The sequence below is a fragment of the Rhincodon typus genome, chromosome 36 (genome assembly GCF_021869965.1).
Source record: "Rhincodon typus isolate 14 chromosome 36, sRhiTyp1.1, whole genome shotgun sequence".
Taxonomy (NCBI): Eukaryota; Metazoa; Chordata; class Chondrichthyes; order Orectolobiformes; family Rhincodontidae; genus Rhincodon; species Rhincodon typus.
In genome coordinates, this window is record NC_063367.1 from 21,352,354 (window position 1) to 21,375,906 (window position 23,553).

The 23,553-nt window shown below is 40.0% G+C and overlaps 1 protein-coding gene across 6 annotated transcripts in view; it reads left to right on the forward strand.

Moving 5' to 3' along the window:
- Positions 1 to 23,553, forward strand: part of myo9aa (myosin IXAa) — a 308,137-nt gene that overhangs the window by 213,825 nt on the left and 70,759 nt on the right. For 5 of the 6 annotated variants that reach the window (XM_048617105.1, XM_048617106.1, XM_048617109.1 and 2 more), the window contains 8 exons: positions 3,759 to 3,798; positions 9,566 to 9,688; positions 11,360 to 11,440; positions 13,561 to 13,671; positions 14,673 to 14,795; positions 16,839 to 16,988; positions 17,621 to 17,925; positions 18,328 to 20,058. In XM_048617105.1, the coding sequence (XP_048473062.1) occupies positions 3,759 to 3,798; positions 9,566 to 9,688; positions 11,360 to 11,440; positions 13,561 to 13,671; positions 14,673 to 14,795; positions 16,839 to 16,988; positions 17,621 to 17,925; positions 18,328 to 20,058 (2,664 nt within the window). The remainder of the gene's footprint in view (positions 1 to 3,758; positions 3,799 to 9,565; positions 9,689 to 11,359; positions 11,441 to 13,560; positions 13,672 to 14,672; positions 14,796 to 16,838; positions 16,989 to 17,620; positions 17,926 to 18,327; positions 20,059 to 23,553) is intronic. The other variant, XM_048617108.1, reaches the window with a different exon arrangement.

A 23,553-nucleotide genomic window follows, 5' to 3' on the forward strand; every position in this document is an offset into this window, starting at 1 on the left:
ACTCTCTCCCTATTTATTTCAAAACCCCCTTCCCCTCCCCCTTTTCTGATGAAGGGTCTAGGCCCGAAACGTCAGCCTCTCTGCTCCTATGATGCTGCTTGGCCTGCTGTGTTCATCCAGCCCTGCACCTTGTTGTCTCGGATTCTCCAGCATCTGCAGTTCCTACTATCTCTGATTCAGTTTTAGGACCCCTGCTTTTCCTGATGTATGTTAATGATCTAGATTTTTGTGCAGGGGACAATTTCCAAGTTTGCTGGTGAAAAAACCCAGTAGAATTGTAAACTGTAAGGATGATAGATTACAACTTCAAAAGAACATTGATACCTTTTGTTCACCCAGAGAGAGAGATGGCTGGTGGCAAGCTTAACCTGAGGGTCGCAGCATGTCAGGTGAGGGGTGTGGTTAAGGAGGCAGGGCCTTCATTGTGACCTCAGTGGGCGGATAGGTGGCAGTTGAAGTTTGAGTGCAAAAGTGTGAGGTGATGCACTTTGTTGTAAAGTATATGGCAAGGTAGCATAAAATAAAGGGGATTATTCTAAAGTGCATTCATGAGCAGGCAGACCTGGGTGCCCATCGATGCAAGTCATTAAAGATGGCAGGGCAGGCAGAAAGAGCTGTTAAATAAAGCATTCAGTATTCTAGGCCTTGGATGGAGTATTCCATACAGTCCTGGGCACCACAACATAGGAATAATGTGAACAGGAGAGGGGGCAGAAGAGGTTTAAGATAATGATTCCAGGGATGAGACACTTCAGTTATGAGGGTAGATTTGAGATGTTGGGACTATTTAACGAGAAGACTAAATGAAAATAATATAAAAATTTTCAAAACTGTAATGGTCCTGGAAGCAGTGAGTAGAGGGAAACTGTTTCCACTCATAAACTGATTGAGAATTAGAGGGCTCCGTTTTAAAGTCTTTTTCAAGAGAAAAGAATGTGAAGTGAGAAAAAAACTTGCACACAGCAAGCAGTCAGGATAGGAATGCATTACCTGGAAGTGTGATGAAAGGTGATACAATTGAGACATTCAAGAGGGCATTGGGTGATTATTTAAATAGGAAATGTATGTAGGGCACAGGCAAAGGCAAGAGATTGGCACTCTTAAAATGCTCAGCACAATTACAAATAAGATGGGCGTTTTGGTCTCTTGCTGAACCGTAACAATCTTGTGGTTCTATGCTGCTCGGTCAGAATCCTAATGTGGTGGCAACAACACTCCAGTTCAACTCTCAATTAAGGAGAAGGGGGGAGAAAATGTTGCCCTGCTACTAATCATACTGTTTATTCCTTTTGGAAAGTGAATGTCAGTGATGGACTTAATTAGGATGCTTTCCATTGTTGAACACCTTGCCAACTCTCTCATTGTGAGTTTGGAAATAAAAAATGGCCATTTGGACAAGGAATCAGAGAAGTGCCAGTGCTTGTGGAAATTGTAGGCCAGTAAGCCCTTTTGAACTCAGGGGCACAAAGTGGGAAGGCTGGGAAAGAAATGTGACACAAATATTCTGAAATAGTTAATTTATTTGCCATTCACCACTCTGTTCGAATGTTCTCGCTTGCAAGTATTTTACGACAGAGTGCAGAATGTCCACAGTCTACCCTTGCCATACCACTATTTCTCCTATTCTTCTATTAATGAATCATTCACTAGCAGATATGAATTCGCATTTGTCCATGTATGTGTGCACTCATCCATTATCATCTATGAAGTTATGTCATTTTAAGCATTTAAAATTATTTGATACTCCAAGTTGGATGATATTTGAATGGTTGCCACCCAGACAAGAATCAATAAAATTAAAATGTGACTTTAGTTCTACATTCAAAAATTTATGATTAAAATTTAAGATTTCTTCTTGCATTTTGTATTTGTGTTGAGCCTTGAAACTCCTGATGACCTACCTCAGTCCCTTCCCAAACTATGGCTTGTTATATTGTGAAAGCCCAAGTCTCTTGATGCCTTCCTTGGAATAATTTTCAAACTGATTTCTGCAAGGGCATTAAGTATTCTTGATCTGTAGACTGACAGCACCTTAGATTGACATAGATTGACAAAGCCTTGAGTTTTCTGTTGTATTCTGTATGTAATTTCCTCTGAATTTGTTCACTTACTAGCATGTTACTAACATACAGCTATGGAAATAACAACAAGGATGATAATAATAATAATAATAATGGAGCAATAAAATGAGCTATTTGTTATAATGATCACTGATTCACCATATCCAATACAAGTTTCAATTTTAAGCAATTATTTAAGCACATAGCAGGTGAACTCTGTGTTCAGCATAGGTTGTGTGGTTCTTTTTAAGATTATGCAGAATAAATATTGATTGTGTCTTAGGGATATGTGGTTGCAATTTTAACCCAAAACCATTGAAGTGAAGCTGTAGTGCTTTCAATTCTGGTGACAAGTGAAAGCTGCCAAATTTGTCACTTTTATGTTTTCTTATGGGCAAGGAGAATCAATCATGCCTTCTTTGGCCTAAATTGTGCTGTTTCCCCAAACGCATGAAGTCTTTCTGACCCCTTCTAACTGATTACCTGACTGCTGATACCATTTTCTTTGGTCTGATAAAACACACATTTTGGGAACATTCAACAGGTATGGCAGAATCTGTGGAAAAAGAAACAGTTAATGTTCCAGGTCTGTGGTCTTTCAGTATTCCCTTGGGTTTCTTGTAGTGGTCCCCTGTTGCATAAAATCCCACTCCTATTTAGTGGCCAGATTGCATTTTCCACTGGATTAAGGAAGAAGGCTGGCTGACAGGGCTCATGCAGTTAAATACTGGGGTGTAAAATCGTTGCAGTGCTTCAAGAGACACTTTGCATCTGCCGTGACCTCTTGCCCAAAAGTCACTCATTTATAGTGAAAATTATGTTTAATATTTTTCTTTGAATAGCTGATGCACTCTTTGAGTTTAGAATTGCAGCGTTACAGAATTACTGCATTGCAGAAGGGGCTATTCAGCCCATTGTGCCTGCACAGGCTCTCTGAATGAGGATCATGCCTTAGTGCCATTCTCCTGTCCTCTGCCCTTAACCCTGCACATTATTTCTGTTTAAATAACCATCTAATTCCCTTTTGAAGGCCTCAATTGAAACACACTTTAAAATAATAAATTTTGGACCCAAGCCACTTGCTGTCTGGAGAAGTTTATTCTTGTGTCACATTTACTACTTTTACAAATTAGTCCAGATCGGTGCCCTTTCGTTCTTACCTCTTTTATGAATGGCAATAGATTTTTTCTGTCTGACCTGTCAAGTTTGAAAACTTGAATCAAATCTAATGTTGTCTTTCTTCTTGTCGAAGAAAAGCAGTCCCAGTTTTTATAATTCACCTTCAAAGTTGAAGTTTTTCATCTCTACAACCAATCTAATAAACCTCTTCTGTACTGTCTCCAAAATGTTCAGTTCCTTCCTAAAATGTGGCACCCAGAATTGTACGCAGTACTCCATCTGAGATCCAACTAGTGTCTTATGCAGATTCAGCATAATCACTGCTGACATCCTCTAACACCATTAATAAACCCTAAGACACTGTACCGTCCGGCACAAGGGCTTTCTGAGTATGTAGTCTCTAACAATGCTTCTTTCTTGGGATTTTGGGAACACAGATGACTTCTACACAGTAAAATTTGGCAATGATTATCATTTGTGTTAAAGAAGTATAGTGCTGTAGTGATACTGACTACTTGCTGACTCATTGACAAAATGGGATGTGCTTGCTTTGTAACACTTACTATGTTCTTTCACTAGGAGGAATAGGAACTCCAAAACTAAACCTGTTCTACCAAAGGTGAGGATACAACCTTTGCTTTTCTATCTTCCGCCTGAGAGAGTTGAATTAGCCCCTTGTCTTCAAGATGAAATTGTAAATTGTGCTACCTAATACTCATTGTATTTTGTGCAAATGTCTTTGGTTGTAATGTGGTGATTCAAGTGACCTTTCTTATATTTCAAATTGAGCAATATGATGCTTTACTTCAATTTTTTAAAATACTGTCTTTCCCTTCACTCTTCCTGTCTTTTATGGGGTACAATGGAGGCACTGCCACTAATACTGTATCCAAATATTAATTTGTCAACCCATAATGACACACTTCTTCAAGCTGAACAGGAGGCCATTCAGCCCTCAAGTGTTCTGTCTTCTAATGAGATCATAGCTGCTCAGTATCACAGTTATAATAAAATGAAGAACTGTGGATGCTGTAAATCTGAAACAAACATTAGCAGAAATTGTAGGTGAAACTTATCATGTCTGACAGCATCTTTGGAGAGATAACTGAATTAGCATTTTGATTCCTGTGACTCTAATTCAGAACTAGAAGCAGCTAAGAAAAGATATTTAATTTAATGACTATGCAGAAGAAGGAATGAGCAGATAGGCAGTTAGGGAGCCCAGAGACAGCGGAAAAAGAGTAGGCAGGCAAAAGGATTGTTGATAGGTCAGGGAAGAAGAGAAGCTCAAACAGAAATTGCTGAAAAAACTCAGCAAGGCAGGTAGTATCTGTGAAGAGAAATCAGAGTTAACATTTTGGGTCTGGTGATCTTTCCTCAGACCCTTCCTCAGGTTGCTGAATCTAAAACGTTAACTCTGATTTTCTGTTCACAGATGTTGCTAGACCTGCTGAGTTTTTCCAGCAATTTCTGTTTTTGTTCCTCTTTCATGATAGGACTTGGCATAATGGAGATAGGTAAAAGATAAGGAAGCAGTTGGTCACACTCTACAATTGTTAAACACAATGTTGAGACCTGAAGGCTATAAGGTGCCCAAGTGGAAAATGAGGTGATGTTCTTCTCGCTTGCGTTGAACCTTGCTGGAACACTGCAACAGGCCTGAGACACGAATGTTGGCACAGAACAAGATAGTTGTTGAAGTGGCAGACAAGTAGAAGCTTGGGATCATTTTTACAGGCAGAATCCTTGGGCTGGATGACTGCCTTCTGTGTCATTTATGCTTGTACCAGCCCAAAGAGAGACCATCTAATATCACTTAAGTTTTTGGTCTGTAGTCCTGTAGGTTGAGGCATTATCCAGGCATGATGAGAGTTGCTGTCTTTATCACTTTTTCAGACTGTGACCCCAAAATGCCCTGGTGTAAAAGATTCTCCAAATCTTCTGCCAGTTACTTTAAATCTGTTCCTCTGGACTGTTGACCTCTCTGCTAATCTAGAAGTTTTCAGCCCTGGTAGCAATCTTGTAAAATGCTTCTGTTAGTTTTCTAGTTTAACCACATTTTTCCTTTAGCATTGGTAATCAGAAAAAAATGCAGTGCTCTAGCTGTGGTTTAACTCACGTTTTGTAGCATGATATCCCTGCTGTTTTATTCTATATCTTAGCCAATGAGACATGTCCTCTGTGTGTTTTCTTGATCATGAAGACCAGACCAACAATACATAGGAACACCATCGCCTGTAAGATCCCCTCCAAACACATGCCATCTCTTGTTGATGGGTCAAAATCCTGGAACTTGCTTCCTAACATCACTGTGGAGGTACCTACACTGCATGGACTACAGCAGTTCAAGCAGGCAGCTCTTAACTTTTTCAAGGACAATAAATGCAAAGGGGAGGTAATGGCCTAGTGGTATTATTGCCAGACTGTTAATGCAGCGACCCAGGTAATGTTCTGTGGACCCAGGTTCAACTCCTACCATGGCAGATGGTGGAATTTGAATTCAGTTTAAAAAAATTCAGAGTCCAATAATGATCATGAATCCATTGCTGATTGTCAGAAAAACACATTTGGTTCACTAATATCCTTTAGGGAAGGAAACTGTCATCTTTGCTTGGTCTGACCTACATGTGAGTCCAGACCGACAGCTAATGTGGTTGACCCTTAACGCCCTCTGGGCAATTAAGGATCGACAATAAATGCTGCCTAGCTAGTGATTCTCACGTCCCCTGAACAGATAAAGAATAAAGACTTGGGTAACATTGTCTACTTCCTATGAGAGAAGAAAGAACTAATGTCTCTCTCCTGCCACCTTAAAAAAGCCTTGCATTCCAAAGGTCCTGTCAATCCCAGCCGCAAAAGCACCCATCATTCATTCTCATTTTCTTTCTTCAATTGTGCTAATTTGGGATCCAAGTTTTCACTTTCTCTTGGATCCAAAATTTCAGTCAATCTGCCATGTGGACCTATCCAGTGTTATTTGGCTAACAAAATTCCATTGACCTTAGAACTATGAAGATCAAATGAACAGTCATTGACTGGCTTGTTTGGGAGAGCCAGACATATCTGCAGCTCTTTGCATAAAGAAGTATTTCCTTATTTCTTTCCTGAATGGTAACAAGCTAGATTTCTGAAATCTGAATAATGTGCAACCTAAAAGAAGAATCATTTGATCTTCAGCTAAAAACGGTGGTCCTTTTTAAAATAATAAATTAGAACTGATTTAAATCTGGACCAAGTTAATAGGAATGGAGAAATTGCCGCAGTAAAGAACAAACAATGAATTGGTGAAATGGATGAATGTGCTGTTAGTTGGGGTTGAGAAGGTGCTCCTCTCCTTTTTAGCTTAGTTACCAAAGATAGAAGCTTTCTGGCTTGTTATTAAGTGGAAATTCACAGACTTGCCAGCAGTTATTTGCAGTGTATATTAGTGATTTGGCTGAGAGAAGTAATTGTACTATTGCCAAGCTTGGAGCAAACACAAAAATTGGTCGGGAGGCAAGTGGGGGAAGATGACAAAAAGAACCTGCAGGTTGTGTGCAGGGAAAAACTTGAAAAGTAGAATACAATGTGGAAAGTGTGAGATTGTAGGAAGAACGAGAAGGTGAATATTATTTAAGTGGAGGTAGACTGCATAAAGCTGCAGCACAGAGGGATTTGAGAGTCCTTGGCCTGTATTTCAAAGGGAATTAAGCTAAGCAAATTAGGGAAGTCTTGTTAAAACTGACAATACATACTTAGACAACACCAAGAATATTGTCAATAGTTTTAGTCCTCTAATCTAAGGCCGATGGAAAGTACCTACTATAAAGTTTTCGAGAAGATTTGTAGCTTGGGTTATGGATGAGGTTGTAGACATGCTCTCCGAGCCGGTAGGTTTGGTTGCAAACGTTTCGTCAACCTGCTGGGTAACATCATCAGTGCACCTCCGGTGAAGCATCGGTGTTTTGTCCCACTTGTTATTTATATGCCTCAGTTTGCTGGGGTGGTTGGTATTACTTTGGTTTTGTTTCTCAGTGGTTTGTAAACAGGGTATAATTCAATGTGTTCGTTGATGGAGTTCCGGTTGGAATACCTTGTGTGATTATGGATGTGTCGTCCCAGTCGAATTCATGTCCCTCGTTGTTTGTGTGTAGTGAGACAAGTGAGAATTGGTCATGTCTCTTGGTGGCTAGTTAGTTTTTGTGTATCCTATTGTTACTTTTCTTCAAGTTTGGCCTATGTAGTGTTTCCCACAGTCCTTGCATGGTAAAAAAGTAAAAGCCAAAGAAACAATTGCCACACTGCTGGACGAATCAAGTAAGCAGGCAACCCAGGACACCAACAACATCAATAAGGACACCACCATGAAACTACTAGATCTGTGCCTCACAACCCACTTCACCTTCAACAACAACATTTACAAACAAATCAACGGAGCACCAATGGGATCCCCAACATCAGGACTAATTGCAGAAGCTGTGATGCAAAGGTTAGAACGGACAGCGCTCCTCACTTTGGATCCGATATGCAGGTGACTCCTTCGTGATTAGTATAGTACCTACTATGTTGGAGGTGGTTCAGAAGAACCAGGTTGATTCTAGGCGTTGAAGGATTCTCTTAGAGTTTGAATAGCTAAGAATATTAATGTGTTGAAAGCAGTTCAGAGCAGTTTACTGGACTAATAACTGGAATGAGCAGTTTGCCTTATGTGGAAAGGCTAGACAGGCAAGGCCCTTTATCTCTGGAGTTTTGTAGAGTCAGACAGGACTTAATTAAAATGTATAAGATCCTGAGGGGTCTTGACTGTGGATGTGCAAACGATGGGTCCTGTTGTGGGAGAATCTAGAACTACAGGTTGTAATTTGAAAATAAGGAGTCACTCATTTGAGACAGAGATGAAGAAATGTTCTTTATCTAAGATTGAAAGTCTTTGGAATTCCATTCCTCAAAAGGAAGTGGAGGCAGGTTCTTGAAATATTTTTCAATAAATTCTTGATTACCAAGAAGATGATCAGGATGCAGGAGTTGAGGTTAAAATCAGGTCAGCCATGATCTTACTGAATAGAACACTTGTTTCAAATTCCTTGTTCATGTATTAGGTTGGGCACATTTGCATTGGGGTTTAGAAGAACGAAAGGTGATCTTATTGAAATATACAAGGTTTTGATGAAGCTTGACAGGGTAGATGTGGACAAGTTGTTTCCCTTTCTGGTAGAATCTAGAAACGGGGACATAATCTCACTGAGGGGTTGCCAAGTTCGGACCGAGACGTGAGGAGTTCTTTTCTGAGTATAGTTAATCTGTGGAACTCTTTATTGCAGGGGGCTGCAGAGGTGTGATATTTTATTACATTCAAGTCTGAGGTAGATGTTTAATCAGTAAAGTGATCCAGGGTTAAGGGGATAAGGCAGGAAATTTGAGTTGAGGATCAGCCAGATCTCGTTGGATGGCAGACCAGATCGATTGGGCCAAATGGCTTACTTCTGCTGTTACATCTAATGGTCAATCTGTATCGATGCTACACAACTGGACTGATGTCTGTTGAATGAAAACCTTACAACCAAAACTAGGCAAACTAGTATTTACACAAGGTATAATGAATTATATACAAATTATCACTTTGAGATATGTCCAATCACTGCTTCAAGAATATAGGAGAGAACCAAAATATTATGCAGTGTGAGTAATCTCACTTTATGGAAACCGCAACATCAAGCAGCTTTGATCCTGTAATAATGGCATGTAGTTAGATTGCAATTGTAATGTTTGAAATTTTGAACTACAACTAGAGAAACTAGGGCTCTTTTCATTACAATACAGAGTTGAGAGGATATCTCTGAGGTGTTCACAATGTGATATTAGTTTTAAAAACTTTTTTAAAATAACTGGTGAATTACTAACTAGATGATGTGAATTTAAGATCATTACCAGAACAACAAAGGATCTGTTAGAAGTCTTTATTTTTATGCTTGGACTTGTTAAAACTTGGGGTGTTTCAACAGAGGCAATAGTGGAAGCAGAATCAATAGTAGCTTTTAAAAGGCAATGAATATATGAGAAAAATAAACATTTGACCTGATGAAGGATTGGTACTGAAAAATGTTTAGCCCGTTATTCTCTTTGCAGAATTTTTGGGCCGGAAGGCCTGTTTCCACACTGTAGGGATTCTAAGAAACTCTAAGAATGTTGACTGATCTGTGTATTTCCAGCGCTTCTAGTGCTAGCAACTTCCCTCATTCTATGTTAGTTTTGTTTCAGTTAAATAGACATGTAGATTGTCTAAGTCATTCTCTGACCTTTCTAACTGTAATTTTTATCCCTATTTTAATACTTTTACAAATACGAAGGTTCTGTGCATTGCTTTTAGTTGATTTAGTATTGTGACCTTTTTTATCTTGACCTTCTAGCACTTATTAGATGTGAAGTCGCTGAAGTACCTGACAAGCCTGACACTTCATGACCGTATTACCAAGTCTTTACTTCATTTGCACAAAAAGAAAAAGCCACCCAGCATTAGTGCCCAATTTCAGGTAAATACATGATGCAGTTGGCTGGTTCTCCCATTTTACTGCCTGCCTTCCTTGAACCATATACAGATATTAATCTGTAGTCTCAAATGCCAGTGTTGATTGTAAGGTAGCCAGTGACGTGACAAGTTCTGAAAAAACTTTGAACACTTAAAATTGTGGTTTGTTGTTTTTGGGGCTGCCTGATGTGTGTTAACTGGTTCAAAGGGGGGTTGCTCAACTCTAAAGAGCTTCATCCTCCTCCTTACTAACCTTGACCATCATAAAATTAAACAGGCTACTTGAACGTAAAAATGTAAAGAAGTCAAGAATGAGAAAATACCTTGATTAATTGAAACTTGTTACTTGAATACCTAGATCTCTGTATGTTGAATCACTGCAATCATTTGGCAGCTTGCCATAAAAAAAATCTAAATTTGATATGATTCAGATCCTGTGGCACAGTGGTTAGCACTGCTGCCTCACAGCGTGAGGGACCCGGGTTCAATTCCAGCCTTGGGCAACTATCTGTGTGGAGTTTGCACGTTCTCCCTGTGTCTGTGTGGGTTTTCTCCAGGTGCTCCGGTTTCCTCCCACAGTCCAAAGATGTGCAGGTTAGGTGGATTGGCCGTGCTAAATTGTCTGTAGTGTTCAGGGAGGCGTAGATTAGGTGGGTTATAGGGGGATGGGTGTGGGTGGGATGCTCTGAGGTATGATGTGGACTTGTTGGGCCGAAGGGCCTGTTTCCACACTGTAGGGATTCTATGAATATAAAGTTGAATAGATGATCTGGATTTACCTCTGAGAGCAAGAAGAACCTTTCAGAAGTTTCCTTTAGGAAATTAAAATTAAGTTGAAGGATTTCTAAATAGACCGTGCAGCTCTTAGAAACGCAAAACGTATATTTATACATCTATTTTCCATCTCCTGAGCACATCCTAAAACACTGCATTGGTAACACAGTAATTTTGATGTGTATTCACTGTTGTGATCCCACAAGCAACAATTAGTTCTATGAACATTTAAATTGTTTTAATATTGGTGGAGTGATGACTGGTAGTCAAGACTGGGAGGAAAATAACCCCTGTTGCTCATTGAAATAGTGCCATTAGATCTTTTAATCCTCCTGAGATGTGGCGGGATCTTTGATTCCTTGTCTGAAAGATGATATCTGTGATGCTACAACGCTCTTGGGACTGCACTGGAGTGTCACCTTGGATAGTCTTTCTGATTCCTGATTTTAGGCTTCAAATCCCAACCTTTTGCTTGAAAGGCGGGAGTCTAACCATTTAGCTAAAAATGGCAATTAAAACACACTAGATGGAGAATAAAGAGAAAACTAATGATTTGAAATTCAAATGGAAGTTTTGAGAGAATGTTGTTGAAAAATTTCTCACCTAAAACAAATACAACTGAATGCAGTGGAATTTGTATGACTTTTTGTGGGTTTTTAAGATGTGTTAAATTTTCTTATTTAAGGTTTTTTTGACCTCGGTCCATTCATTCCAGACACTACAGTAATTCTGAGGAAGGGTCACCGGACCCGAAACGTTAACTCTGTTTTCTCCTCCACAGATGCTGCCAGACCTGCTGAGCTTTTCCAGCAACTTTGTTTTTGTCCCTGATTTACAGCATCCGCAATTCTTTTGGTTTTTACTACAATAATTCACCTTTTTATGTTTTCCCTTTATGCAGGCTTCTCTCAGTAAATTGATGGAGACTCTGGGACAGGCAGAGCCCTACTTTGTCAAATGCATTCGATCAAATGCAGAAAAGGTAGCTATGCTTCTGGAGATTTAATAGGTTGATAAATCAAGATAATGTTAGGTCAATTGCATTTGCTTTGCTTGGATGAATAGAACAAACAGCCACTGAAAACTTTATATGATGACATTTAATATGAAGGTATTTTATCAGTGAAGCTGAAAAAAGCTGGCTGCCAAAAGTTGGGTAGGCTTTCAGGTTTTTCTCATTTAAATAATCACATGATGAACGTGGCATCATATTTATTGAATAAGGAACAAGAAGTCTGATTACATTTTAAGATGTCGTGATTTAGTGACAATCTGTTTAAATTTTTGCAGACATTAGGGAGAAACGATTGAGGTGGGTATAGAGATCCTGATTGGTACAATGAGGCTTGATTTCAGCACAATGGTGACATAGGGAAAAAGAGAAACATATACAACACTGTATATGGCTTTTGAGTGGGAAATCTGGTTGGACAGTTGTCATAAGGTTAGCAATGCATTGGTTGTGGGAAGATAGGAGGGAAATTACAGCCAATTTATGTTTAGAAGTAAGTGCACAGTTATCACTCAAGTATTTATCATGTGTTAAGACCATAACAGATAGGAGCGGAAGTAGGCTTTTCATCTTATTTTCAGTGAGATTGTGGCTAATCTGAAAATGTTTATCTCTTTCCTGACTTCACCCCATTAACCCTTGATTCCCCTACTGTTTTATTAAAAAATCTATGTCAACTTCAATGTACTGAATGACCCACAGCCCACTGTGGTAAGTAATTCCACAGCTTCACTATCTTCTAAGAGAAGAAATTCCTCCTTACCTCTGTCTTAAATAGGCAATTCTTTACTCTGAGATTATGCCCTCTGGTCATGGGTTCTCCCACAAGGGGAATCAATCTTTCCGCATGTACTATGTAAAATCCCTGAAGAATCTTGTATATTTCAATAAGGCTGCCTCTCGTTCATCTAAACTCTAAGGAGTGCAGCCCCAACCTATTCAATGTCTCCTCATAAGACAGTCCCTCTATTCTCAGGATGAACATAGTGCACCTTGTCTAGACTGCCACCAATGCCCGTATACCATTCCTTACATAAAAGGACCAAAATTTGTCACGTTAATCCAGATGTGGTCTAACTAGTGCCTTGTGTAGTTTTAACAAGATTTTCCTATTTTTATACGCCATTCCCATCGAACTAAAGGCCAGCATTCCATGTGCCCTCCCTGTACCTACTGAACTTGTATGCTAGCTTTTTGTGATTTACGCATGATGACTCCCAAATCTCACTGTGCTGTAGCTTTCAGAGTAATATTCAGCTCATCTATTCTTGCCAAAGTGCACCATCTTGTGTTTTTCCTACATTATATTCCATCTGCCAATTTTTGCCTACTCATTTAACCTCTATATCTCTCTCCAGACTCTGTGTCATCCTCACCACTTAACTTCCCATCTATTTTTGCATCATCTTCAAACTTGGCTGTGGTACATTCACTTTTCTCATCTAAGTGATTAATATATGCTGTAAATAATTACAGTCCCAGCACTGATTCCTGTGGCACCCCACATTTTTACAGGTTACCATCCTAAAAACTCCCCTTATCCCAATTCTCTGTCTTCTGTTGGTTAACCAATCTTCCTGTCCATGCTCATATACTAATACCCCTGCACCATAGACTGTTGTCTTATTAACTAGCCTGACCTGTGGTCAAACGCCTTCTGAAAATCCAAATATATTGCATTCACTGCTTTCCCTTTAACTATACTGCTTGTTACCTCCTCAAAGAATTTGAATAAATTTTTTAGTCATGATGTCCCTTTCAAAGCCGTGCTGACTCTGCTTAATGATATTCTATATTTCTAAATGCTGTGTTGTTACACCCTTCATAATAAACTCTTCACATTTTCCCAATAATATATGTTAAGCCAACTAACCTATGGTTACTTGTTTTATTGATTCCTTACCTTTCTAAATAAACGTTGGCAATTTTCCTATTACCTGTCCAGGATTATGAATAGATATTAACAAAGCCTTCCTAGATTGTGAAGAGATACTCAAAATGGCATTCACTTTCTCCTATGTAAATTATTACTGTTAGATTGAAATTGTTTTGTTTACCTGCCTGAGATCGATCTTTCGTCAATATTGCAGCTTCCTTTGCGCTTTCATGATCGCCTAGTCCTGAGACAGCTACGGTACACAGGCATGTTGGAAACAGTGAGGATACGACAATCAGGTTATAGTATTAAGTATACTTTCCAGGTGAGAACCTCTGGTTATTTGGAGGCGTAAATATTCCAATCCACTGCTCAAGTTTGCTTTCAGAATTATGGATGGTGTCAATCTCAAGTGAAATATCAATTTTTCCACAATGTTTATGCTAATTTGAACTGAAGTGCTCATCACTGAACAGGTCAAATTAAGTTGAATTTAGACTGGTTTAAAGAAGTTAATTCCTTTCCAGGCTTGAATGGATTTATCAAGTGCAATCTTGCATTTGATTTAAAAATAATTGAAGAATTGAGTTGAATTTGATTTTTGTTTACATCACCTGTGACTGCATGATTTTGGCTGCATTATGGGCTGTGATCAGTTCAGCGCACACTGGTTGGAAATTATAATTAATTCATTCCTGTCAGTTTAGCTTTGTAGAGTAATTTTTAAAAACATGTCCTAGGTTTTTCTAGTGTTTGCAGTAACGTTTGTTGCGTTGGTTTTATTGTTAGCGTTGTCCATTACCGCTCCCAAGTGATCACTGTTCACTCTCAAACTCATGCATCGAGTTTCTTCAGGCTGTTTGATTGTTGGGAATATCTTATCAAGTATCCCTCATTCAATGACTAGATGCCTATTACTAGTAGAATTCCTGGTTAGTATTCAGGAATGGAAAGCTTCACTGAATTGCCATTCTTTCTCTCTTCCCTCATTCTGTCGCACTAAGCTCCTTTGTTATGTCCAACTGTTCCCTTTATTGGAGTCAACTCGTTCAGCATCAACCAAATTTGAAACCTGGGACTATCCTGGAGTTTATTTGTTTTGGAATTTCATCAAATGATGTACCTTCTCAATGTTCCAAAAGGAGGAACATAACTGGTTAATTTGGAATGTGATCCTTATCTGATCTATGGTCTTAATTGTCACTAGATAATGTAATCTTTTCTGTGGTATGTTTTATTTAAAACGCATTGTTAAACTGATACATTTTGGTATCACTGTAAAGCTGTAGTGAAAGTAATTCTATAATTCTTCTGAATCATTTTCAGGAATTTGTGGCTCATTTCCATGTGCTTCTGCCACAAGGCACCATCTGTTCTCAGTGCAATATCAGGAAATTTATGAGAAATGCAAACCTCGACGTAGCCACTTATCAAGTAGGAAAAACAATGGTATGTTATAATTTTGTTATGCAACTGCCAGTTGATATGCTTATTTGAGTATGATGCGCACAGATAATGCAAGCTGCTTTGCAAATTCCTAATGGAGGAACATAAGGTGAACATCTGTGTCCTACGTTTCTGGGGATTTTAGATGGATCATATTGTTCAGATTATGAAGTCTTTTTATAATTTATTTCTTGTAATCTCTGCAGCCAATGATGCAACTTTAAATTACTCATGCTGAGGACTCAAAGAATTTGTAGCTGGTCTGTTGTCACTTGAAAACAAAAGTGTCTGCTTCTCCCACTTGGTTTGCTGAAGGCCAGCATTCATGCTGAGCATGAATAAAACTAGCAGTTTCCCTACACCAGTTTTCATTTTGGAGTCTCTGTAGTAGCTATAGTTGCGAGTTTGAATGTTTGGCCCATTGCAATTGAACCTGATGATGTGTCCCCCTTAAATGTCCTCAGCCTCACACTTTGCAAATGGAGTCACTTGATAATGAGCAGGAGCTTGGGTTGAGATTTATTTCCCTCTTTTGAAAAAAAATAGTAATCACCTTAAGGTCGCCAACCGTTTTAACTCCCCCTCCCACTCCCTGGATGATATGTCCATCCTGGGCCGCCTCCAGTGTCACAATATCACCAACCGCAAACTGGAGGAGCAACACCTCATATGCTGCCTCGGGAACCTACAGCCCAGCGGCCTGAACATGGAATTCACCAGTTTTAAAATCTCCCCACCTCCGGCCTCATTCCATTTCCGGCCCTTCCTCTCATCCCCACCTCCTCGACCAAACGTAACCTGTCCATCTTCTCTCCCACCTATTTGCCCCACCCATCCCACTGATCAATCCCCTCCACTCCCTACCTGCAATCACCAATCACCTATCACCATCCCACCTCCCTTCCCCGGCTCCAACCGTCCTCTCTATTTATTTCTGAGCTCCCTTCCGCCTCCCCATTTCTGAAGAAGGATTCCAAACCAAAATGTCAATGTTCCTGCTCCTCTGATGCTGCCTGGCCTGCTGTGTTCCTCCAGCTCCATACCGTGTTGTCTCTGACTCCAGCATCTGCAGTTCTTGCTTTCTCTGACTAATCTTTATCTGTAATTTTATCATTACCTCACCTCAGCTTACGTTTACACCCAATTCCATTGCTAAACCCCTCTGCACTGCTGCATCCTTCCCAGGTTTAACAGTTTTTGACTATCTCTTAACTCTTCTTCTCTGGCATTTATTAGAAGTTTGAATGGGACCTGCAAACCATTTGTTTCCTTTTGTTTCACAGACTGCGTGTTTTGCTACACTGAAAATGTTGTATGAAGGAATTGCTGTTGTAAAATGGTATTATAGTGGTAAAGGTTACTGGATTAACAATACATATGCTCAGGCTAATACCTTGGGTCATAGATTCAAATCTTACAACTGCAGTTGGTGGAATTTACATTCAATTAATAAATCTATAATCTCAAATTAGTCTCAGTAATGCTGCAATGACAACTGTCATCAATTGTAGAAATCTATCTAGTTCACTAATGACCTTTAGGAAAGGAAAACTGCTATCCTTGCCTGATCTAGCTTACACGTCTCCTGACCTGCTACGGTGTGGTTGACTTTAAGCTGACTTTTGAAATGCTTGGCAAACAACTCAGTTCGAGATCAGTTAGGGACAGCCAGCAAACTGGTACTGCCAGCGATGCCTACATCTCAGGAAAGGTTTTTTTGAAAATTCCATTTGACCAGTATTCTTGAATACTTAAAAAAAAAAACAAAGAACTGTGGATGCTGGAAATCAGAAGTAAAAACAGAAATTGCTGGAGAAACTCAGAAGTTCTGGCGGCATCTGTGGAGAGAATGCAGAGTTAACATTTCGAGTCCAATGACCTCTCAGAACCAGTTCTGATGAACCGTCACTGGACCTGAAACATTAACTGTGCTTTCTCTCCACAGATGCTGCCAGACATGCTGAGTTTTTCCTTGAATACTTACTTATCCATATTTCTCCCCCTCTCTGTTGCAAATATCGTTTACTGTTGTATGGTTCTCCATAGATATTCCTGAAGGAGATTGAGCGTCAAAAGCTGCAGGACATGTTGCACAAGGAGGTCCTGAGACGAATTGTTTTGCTTCAGAGCTGGTTCCGTGCTGTGCTCGAACAGCGACAATTTCTTGAAAAGAAGAGGGCAGCAGTTCAAATACAGGTTTGTACAACAGTGGAAACTGCTGTTTTTCAACTTTGTCGGTAGAATCTCAGCTGAAATCTTAACACCAGTCTTAGGAAGAAGCTTCTTTGAAGGTTAAACAATAAGTATCCTGAACTGCATAATTTTCAGGTATCCAAATGATTGCCTGTGTGCTATATGCTGCCCAGGCCACAAAGTTTGGGCAGTTCTGTTCTGTTTGTGCCATCATTTCCTTTTCACTGGTTTAATCTGTTTGGGCTATGTATGTTGGGAGCTTTGAAAGAGCTTTCCTTAGATTGGTGGTCTCTTCAGTTGAATTGCCAATTCACTGTAGGTTTACTGTGGACTTCCACTACCTAGAACTAAAAGGAGAACTGCCTACACTGATTTTACTGTAAGCCTCTTCACAGTCTGGGCTTGAATCTGAGTGCAGAGGTTAGTCCAGTGATAAATCTACTGTGGTAATATATTTCCAACAAATGGTTATTTCATGGATCTTATATTTTAAAAATCACCTTAAATGTTACATTACTTATCTTAAGAGATTATTTTGGGTGCTCTTGTATAAGAAGTTTGTTTCAATGATTTTCATGGGAATAGTTCGTAGATATTTCAAATATAACATTTTTCTCTTCCATTCTTCTCTGCAGAATTGTTGGCGACGCTACAAAATGAAAGAGCACCTAATTTGCACAGACCCCAGTGTCTTAAATGCAGCAGCGACCAGTATTCAGGCCGTGTGGAAAGGGTACCAACAGAGAAGGATGCTTTTGCAAATGCATGATGCAGCAATTGTCATACAGAAGTGGTGGCGTGATTACCACAGGTATAGACTAGCTGCACTGTGCATTCAGAAACACTGGCGACGATACAAGGAGATGCAAGCATACAGAGCATTCAGGGACAGCATAATAAAGATTCAAGCTGCAAACAGAGGTTTTGTAGTACGGCGCAGGTAACTGTTATACAGAGCAAGTTTTGTCTACTTGTTTGTGTACTCCAGATTTGGATTGTATATATGACCAGCCATCAGTACAGCCTCTGTTATCTTGTATTTAACATTAAAGGGTTTCTGTCCTGGTTAAATTGACTGGATTGTTATCATTCCTCCCAAAAGCTTTCTCCCTAACCCCAGTGCTAGTGTTAATAATGGCATCTTTGCAAGCTCAGCTGTGGCAGCCTATTCAAAACAAATCCCAGAGTTCACCTTGGAATTCTAATCTGAATAGGCAGTACATTGATCCACTGACCTATTGGGGAACTTCATTGATCTTGAATTGAATCAGAGCAACTCACATAGATGACTTCTAGAATGTCAAGTGCTCGGGGGAATTTAATTCCTATCTTTTCATTTCAGGTTTCAGGCGTTGAAAAAGCAGAAACTCAAAGAAAAGAAGCAGCAGCTGGATAGTGAAAAGATAGAGACCTTGAACAAACACATCCCAGATGAAAACCTTCCTGAAATCATCAGACCTGAGCTGAGCAAATTAGGACATAAACTAACTGAGACTTGCACTCCAAAAGAAAATGACAGTCAGCAAATCCATACTGAATGTAACAATAATTCAGTAGATTTGCAGGTTAGAACTTCTGACTTTTCTAATATTACAAATGTACCACAGGGCGTGATTGTCAGGGAGAGACCAAAGTCCCTTTCTGGAGACCCTGACAAGCAGAAAGTGGTGCGTGCCAAAAGACATAGTCGGAGAATGCGAGAGTTGGAACAAGCCAAATTTAGCCTTGAATTGCTGAAGGTGCGATCAGGAGGTGTGTCTCCCTCAGAGGAGGGGCGCTGGTCCACTGAGCTGGTATCCGATGGTGTGAGCTCCCTATCTCCTCAGGGAACGCCGGACAGTGAGAGCTCAAGGGGTAGTTTTGAAGCGCCTGTTTGTGAAGATAAACAGAAGAGAAAGCAGTCTTTAACTGTTTCTGATGAGCCAGTCTCTGATTCCAGCCTGCATACTGCTCAAGATTATCTTTCAACAAATTCCAAGCCCAATAATCACAGTCTGTCCTCTAACCTGACACTTTATGGAGAGAACCTGCCTTCCAGTCCTTATATGAACACTAATTATCCTAGTCTTGACTCCAGAAGTCCGAAATCAGCCAATAAAGAGTTTCATGTTCAAAGATCAAATTCTGAAGATCGATCTTCCAGTCCTAGATTGAGCGACAGTCAGTTTTCAAGTTCTAAAGTGGACTGCAGTCTGTCTACTCAGTTGCTGAATCAAGATAGTCTGTCCAGTAGCTCAAAGCCAGATGAGACTATCATTGCACATTCTGACCACTATACAGTTGAAGGCACTATTGCTGCACCCAAAACAGATGAAGAGAGTGACAGTGCTCCACTCAATCAGTCACTTGATGGTGAATTTTCTAAAGATGAAGATGAACACCCTTGTTCAGCAGACAATGCAGGCATTAGTCCCTTTCCTCAAATTGCAATTCTGGAAAGACTTGAACAGTTAAATGTGCAGCAGGCAGAGAGACAAAAGCAGAAACGGCAGCAGAATGAGAAGGAGATGATGGAACAGATAAGGCAGCAGACAGAAATCCTAGAGAAGCAACGCAAAGCTTTTGAAAAACAAGAGAAGGACATGTTTGAGAGGCAGCGAGGGGAAGCACTGCAGAAAATAGAACAGTGCAGACAGAATGATATTGCTCCAGTTCCTTTCATATCTCCAAGCAAACAGACAGACAGACCACAGCCCTGTCTTGCTTTGCGCTCAGACAGAAAACAGGATTCAAATATCAATTCAGATTCTCAATCAATATCATCCATTGAATCTAAAATGTTAAACACTGCAGAATTTTTTGATAATTACAATACCACAAGCTGCCCTGGAGTGAAAGATAGACCTATCAGTATGTTTTTTGATAAGAAGGATCTGCAACCAAGTGACCTACAAGAAATTAATAAGCTAGATGGGTGGACGCCAAAACTCAGTTTGGAGTCTCGTGAACCTGGTACAGGGGGACCCCGACAACCTAGATCTCAGAAAGGGGCTGCAAACATGGGGGAAGAGTCTACAGATGACAGGACCAATATCTTGTTTTTTTTGCCCAAAGACAAAAACACACTAAGCAAGTAAGTTATTTTCTTTGCATATTCAGATGTCCAATTTAGCAGCTGCATAAATGTATTGGTTATTTAGTACACAGTCAATGGGATGATAGAGTAACAGTTTTGACACTATTGTTAGTTTGATATTTGGCTGTGGGGAAAAGCTAATCAAGAGAGTGATGAAATATCTCAACAATGTTAATGAACAGGCCATCTGCTGCTTCTGTTGATCAAAAGCTCATGTATGGAATGAGGTAAACGTAGAGGTATAAGAAATTCATTTGAAAAATGGTCAGAACAGTGTACCGTACAAAGTAGAGGTGTTCTTTAAAAGTAATGGCTCTAATAAGATAGCAGCCCAATGGTGTGTTAACACTATAGTAACTTTACCTCTTCATTGAGGAAATTAGAGAGGGGGATGGGTTGGGAGTAAACCATAGGATAAAGGATAGAGCCCAAAGAGAGAGAAGAGTAGTTGAATAGACAAAGGAATTGATAACAATCTGGCTAGGAGGGTGAATAACTGTTAATGGGGACTGTTATGACTAACAGTAGATAGTGTATAATGGCAGGCTATGTGATAACAAGGCCTGGTGTGTGTGGGGTAGGGGGCTAGGACATGGGAGAGTTTAGGCCCAAAAATTATTGAACTCAGTATTGAGTCCAGAGGGCTGCAGGGTCCCCAAGCAGAAAATGAGGTGGTGTTCTCCCAGCTTGATTTGAGCTTCGCTGGAACACAGCAGCAAGCCAGAGACACAGATCTTGGCCAGGGAACAGGGTGGTGTGTTAAAGTGGCAGGCAACTGGAAACTCAGGGTCTTTTCTGCGAGCAGAACGTAGATGTTCTGCGAAGCGGTCACCCGGTCTCCGCCTCTTTTCCCCAATGTAGCGGAGACCACATTGTAAGCAGCGAATGCAGTAGACTAGATTCTGGGAAGTGCAGGTGAAGTGTTTCTGTTGAGCGTGAAGGAAGAGTGGACCAGGATGTCCCGGAGGGAACGGTCCCTGCAGAAGGTGGACAAGGGAGGAAAGGGGAATATGTCTGGTGGTGGCATCTCACTGGAGGTGGCGGAGATGGTGCCTGATGATCTTCTGGATGTGGATGCTGGTGGGATGACAGGTAAGAACAAGGGGAACCCTATCGCTGTTGCGGGAGGGAAGAGAGGGAGTGAGGGGAGACGTGAGGGAGATGGGTTGGATCCGGTTGAGGGCCCTGTCGACAGCGGTGCTGGGGAGTCCTCGGTTGAGGAAGAAGGTGAACATTTCAGAGGCTCCCTTGTTGAAGTGGGCCTCATCTCAATGTATGAGATGGAGACGGTGGAACTGAGAGAATGAGATGGAGTCTTTATAGCAAGCAGTGTGTGAGGATATATCGTCCAGGTGAACCCACAAAATTGTTTATAATCTTGTCAATTAATTTTCAGTCTCACTCAGAAATGAGAGTATTGGGGGAAATAGTGAATACAGGTTGTTGTCTGAGGGTGAAGCTTTGTAACATTGTTGAAGAGAGTTTTGCATCTGTTTATACTACACCAGGCCTGGGTTAGTTTAACGCAGCGGTATAATGGAAACTTCTAAGCTTATCGCCCCTCTTCCCAACATTCTAGTTCCTTATGCATTTTCTTCCAAGCTGTGTTTGACCTCTGAGAGACCTAATTTGTCCTCCATCTGATCTGTAACTGATTTGGGAGTGTATAAATCAGTGTGGAGAGAGTTTTATTTGGCTCGGGTATAATGGAATCTGTAGTGGAAACTGTCGCTGCTTTCTGCGACTTGTACAAAACATTATTTTAAAAGGACAACCAAGAAAAAAGATTAAATGAAAAATATAAAAATGGGTCATAAGAGCTTCTATAGGTATGTAAAAAGAAAAGATTAGCAAAAACCAATCTGAATTCATTCCAAGAAGAGAATATATAATCGGGAATAAAGAAATGGCAGAGGAGCTAAAGAAATACTTTGTGTCTGCCTTCATGGAGGAAAATACTAAATCCTTCCAGAAATAATAGAGAATCTCAGGACTTGTGAAAACAGGTTGCTGCGAAACATCAGCTTGGATTTATGAAAGAGGAATCATGTTTGACAAACCTATTGGGAGTTTTTTGAGACTATAACTATCAGAATAGGTAACAGGGAACTGGTGGATGTGAGATCATTACATTTTCAGAAAACTTCTGATAAGGATCTACACAAGAGATTAGCAAACAAAATTAGAGCATGTGAATTAAGGGGAATGTATTGGCATGAATTGAGAACTGGTTGATGAACAGAAAACTGAGAAGGAATAAATGGGTCACATTCAGATTGACAAACTGGGATTCTATTAGCACCAAAAGGATTAGTGCTTGGGCCCCATGTATTCACAATCTATATCGATGATGCATTTGCATGTGGGGATTAAGTGTAATATTTTCAAGTTTGCAGTTGACAAAAAATAACTAGGTGGAAGTAATTAATATTGATAGTTAACAGATTTAATTCTTGATCCACATCAAGTTAAATTTATTATAAATTATTTACTCCCCTTAGAAAGACCAGTGCACGGATTAGGAGTTTTGAAGGTGATGCAAAAACACTTCTAGGGAATTTGGAGAGGTTAAGTGAGTGAACAAAAAATTGCCAATTCCAAAATTTGGAATACAACATACAGATGTGTGAGGTTATCCACTTCATTAGAAAAATGGAAATACTGAATGTTTCTTAAATGTTAAGACCTTAAGAAATAAGAACAGGAGCTGGCTGTTCAGGAAACTGGGAATTATTGACCTTCACAAGGCTTTTAGGTATCCTGTTCTTGAATCATTGAAAATTAGCAGGTAGGTATTAAGGCAAGACGTATGTTGGTCTTTAGTACAAGAGGATATGAGTTTAAGAATAAAGATGTCTTGAAGTTATAGAGGGCCTTGATGACTCTGCATTTGGACTGTTGTGTGCAGTTTTGGTCTCCTTATGTGTGGAAAGATATACTTGCCATAGAGACTGAAAGAACTGCGGATGCTGTAAATCAGGTACAAAAACCAAAGTTGCTGGAAGAGCTCAGCAGGTCTGGCAGCATCTGTGAAGGAGAACTGTGAACCAGTTCTGAGGAAGGGTCACCAGACCTGAAGCGTTAACTCTGTTTTCTCCTTCACAGATGTTGCCAGACCTGCTGAGCTTTTCCAGCAACTTTGGTTTTTGTACTTACCATAGAGGCAGTGCAATGAAGGTTCACCAAACTGATTCCCTAGGGCGGTGGGTTTGTCCTGTGAGGAAATATGAAATAGACTTAAGCCTATATTCTTTGGAGTTTAGAAAAATGAGAGTTGCTCTTATTCAAACAAGATTCTTACACAATCAACGGGCTTGATGCAGAAAGGATTTTTACGTCTGCCTAGGGAATCTAAGACCAGGGACACAGTCTCAAAATAAGGGGCAAACTATTTAGGGTGCAGTGAGGAAGAAGTTCTCCACTTAGGTAATAAATTGTTGGTATTATCTACCTTAAATGGCTGTGGAAGTTTAGTCATTGAGTATGTTCAGG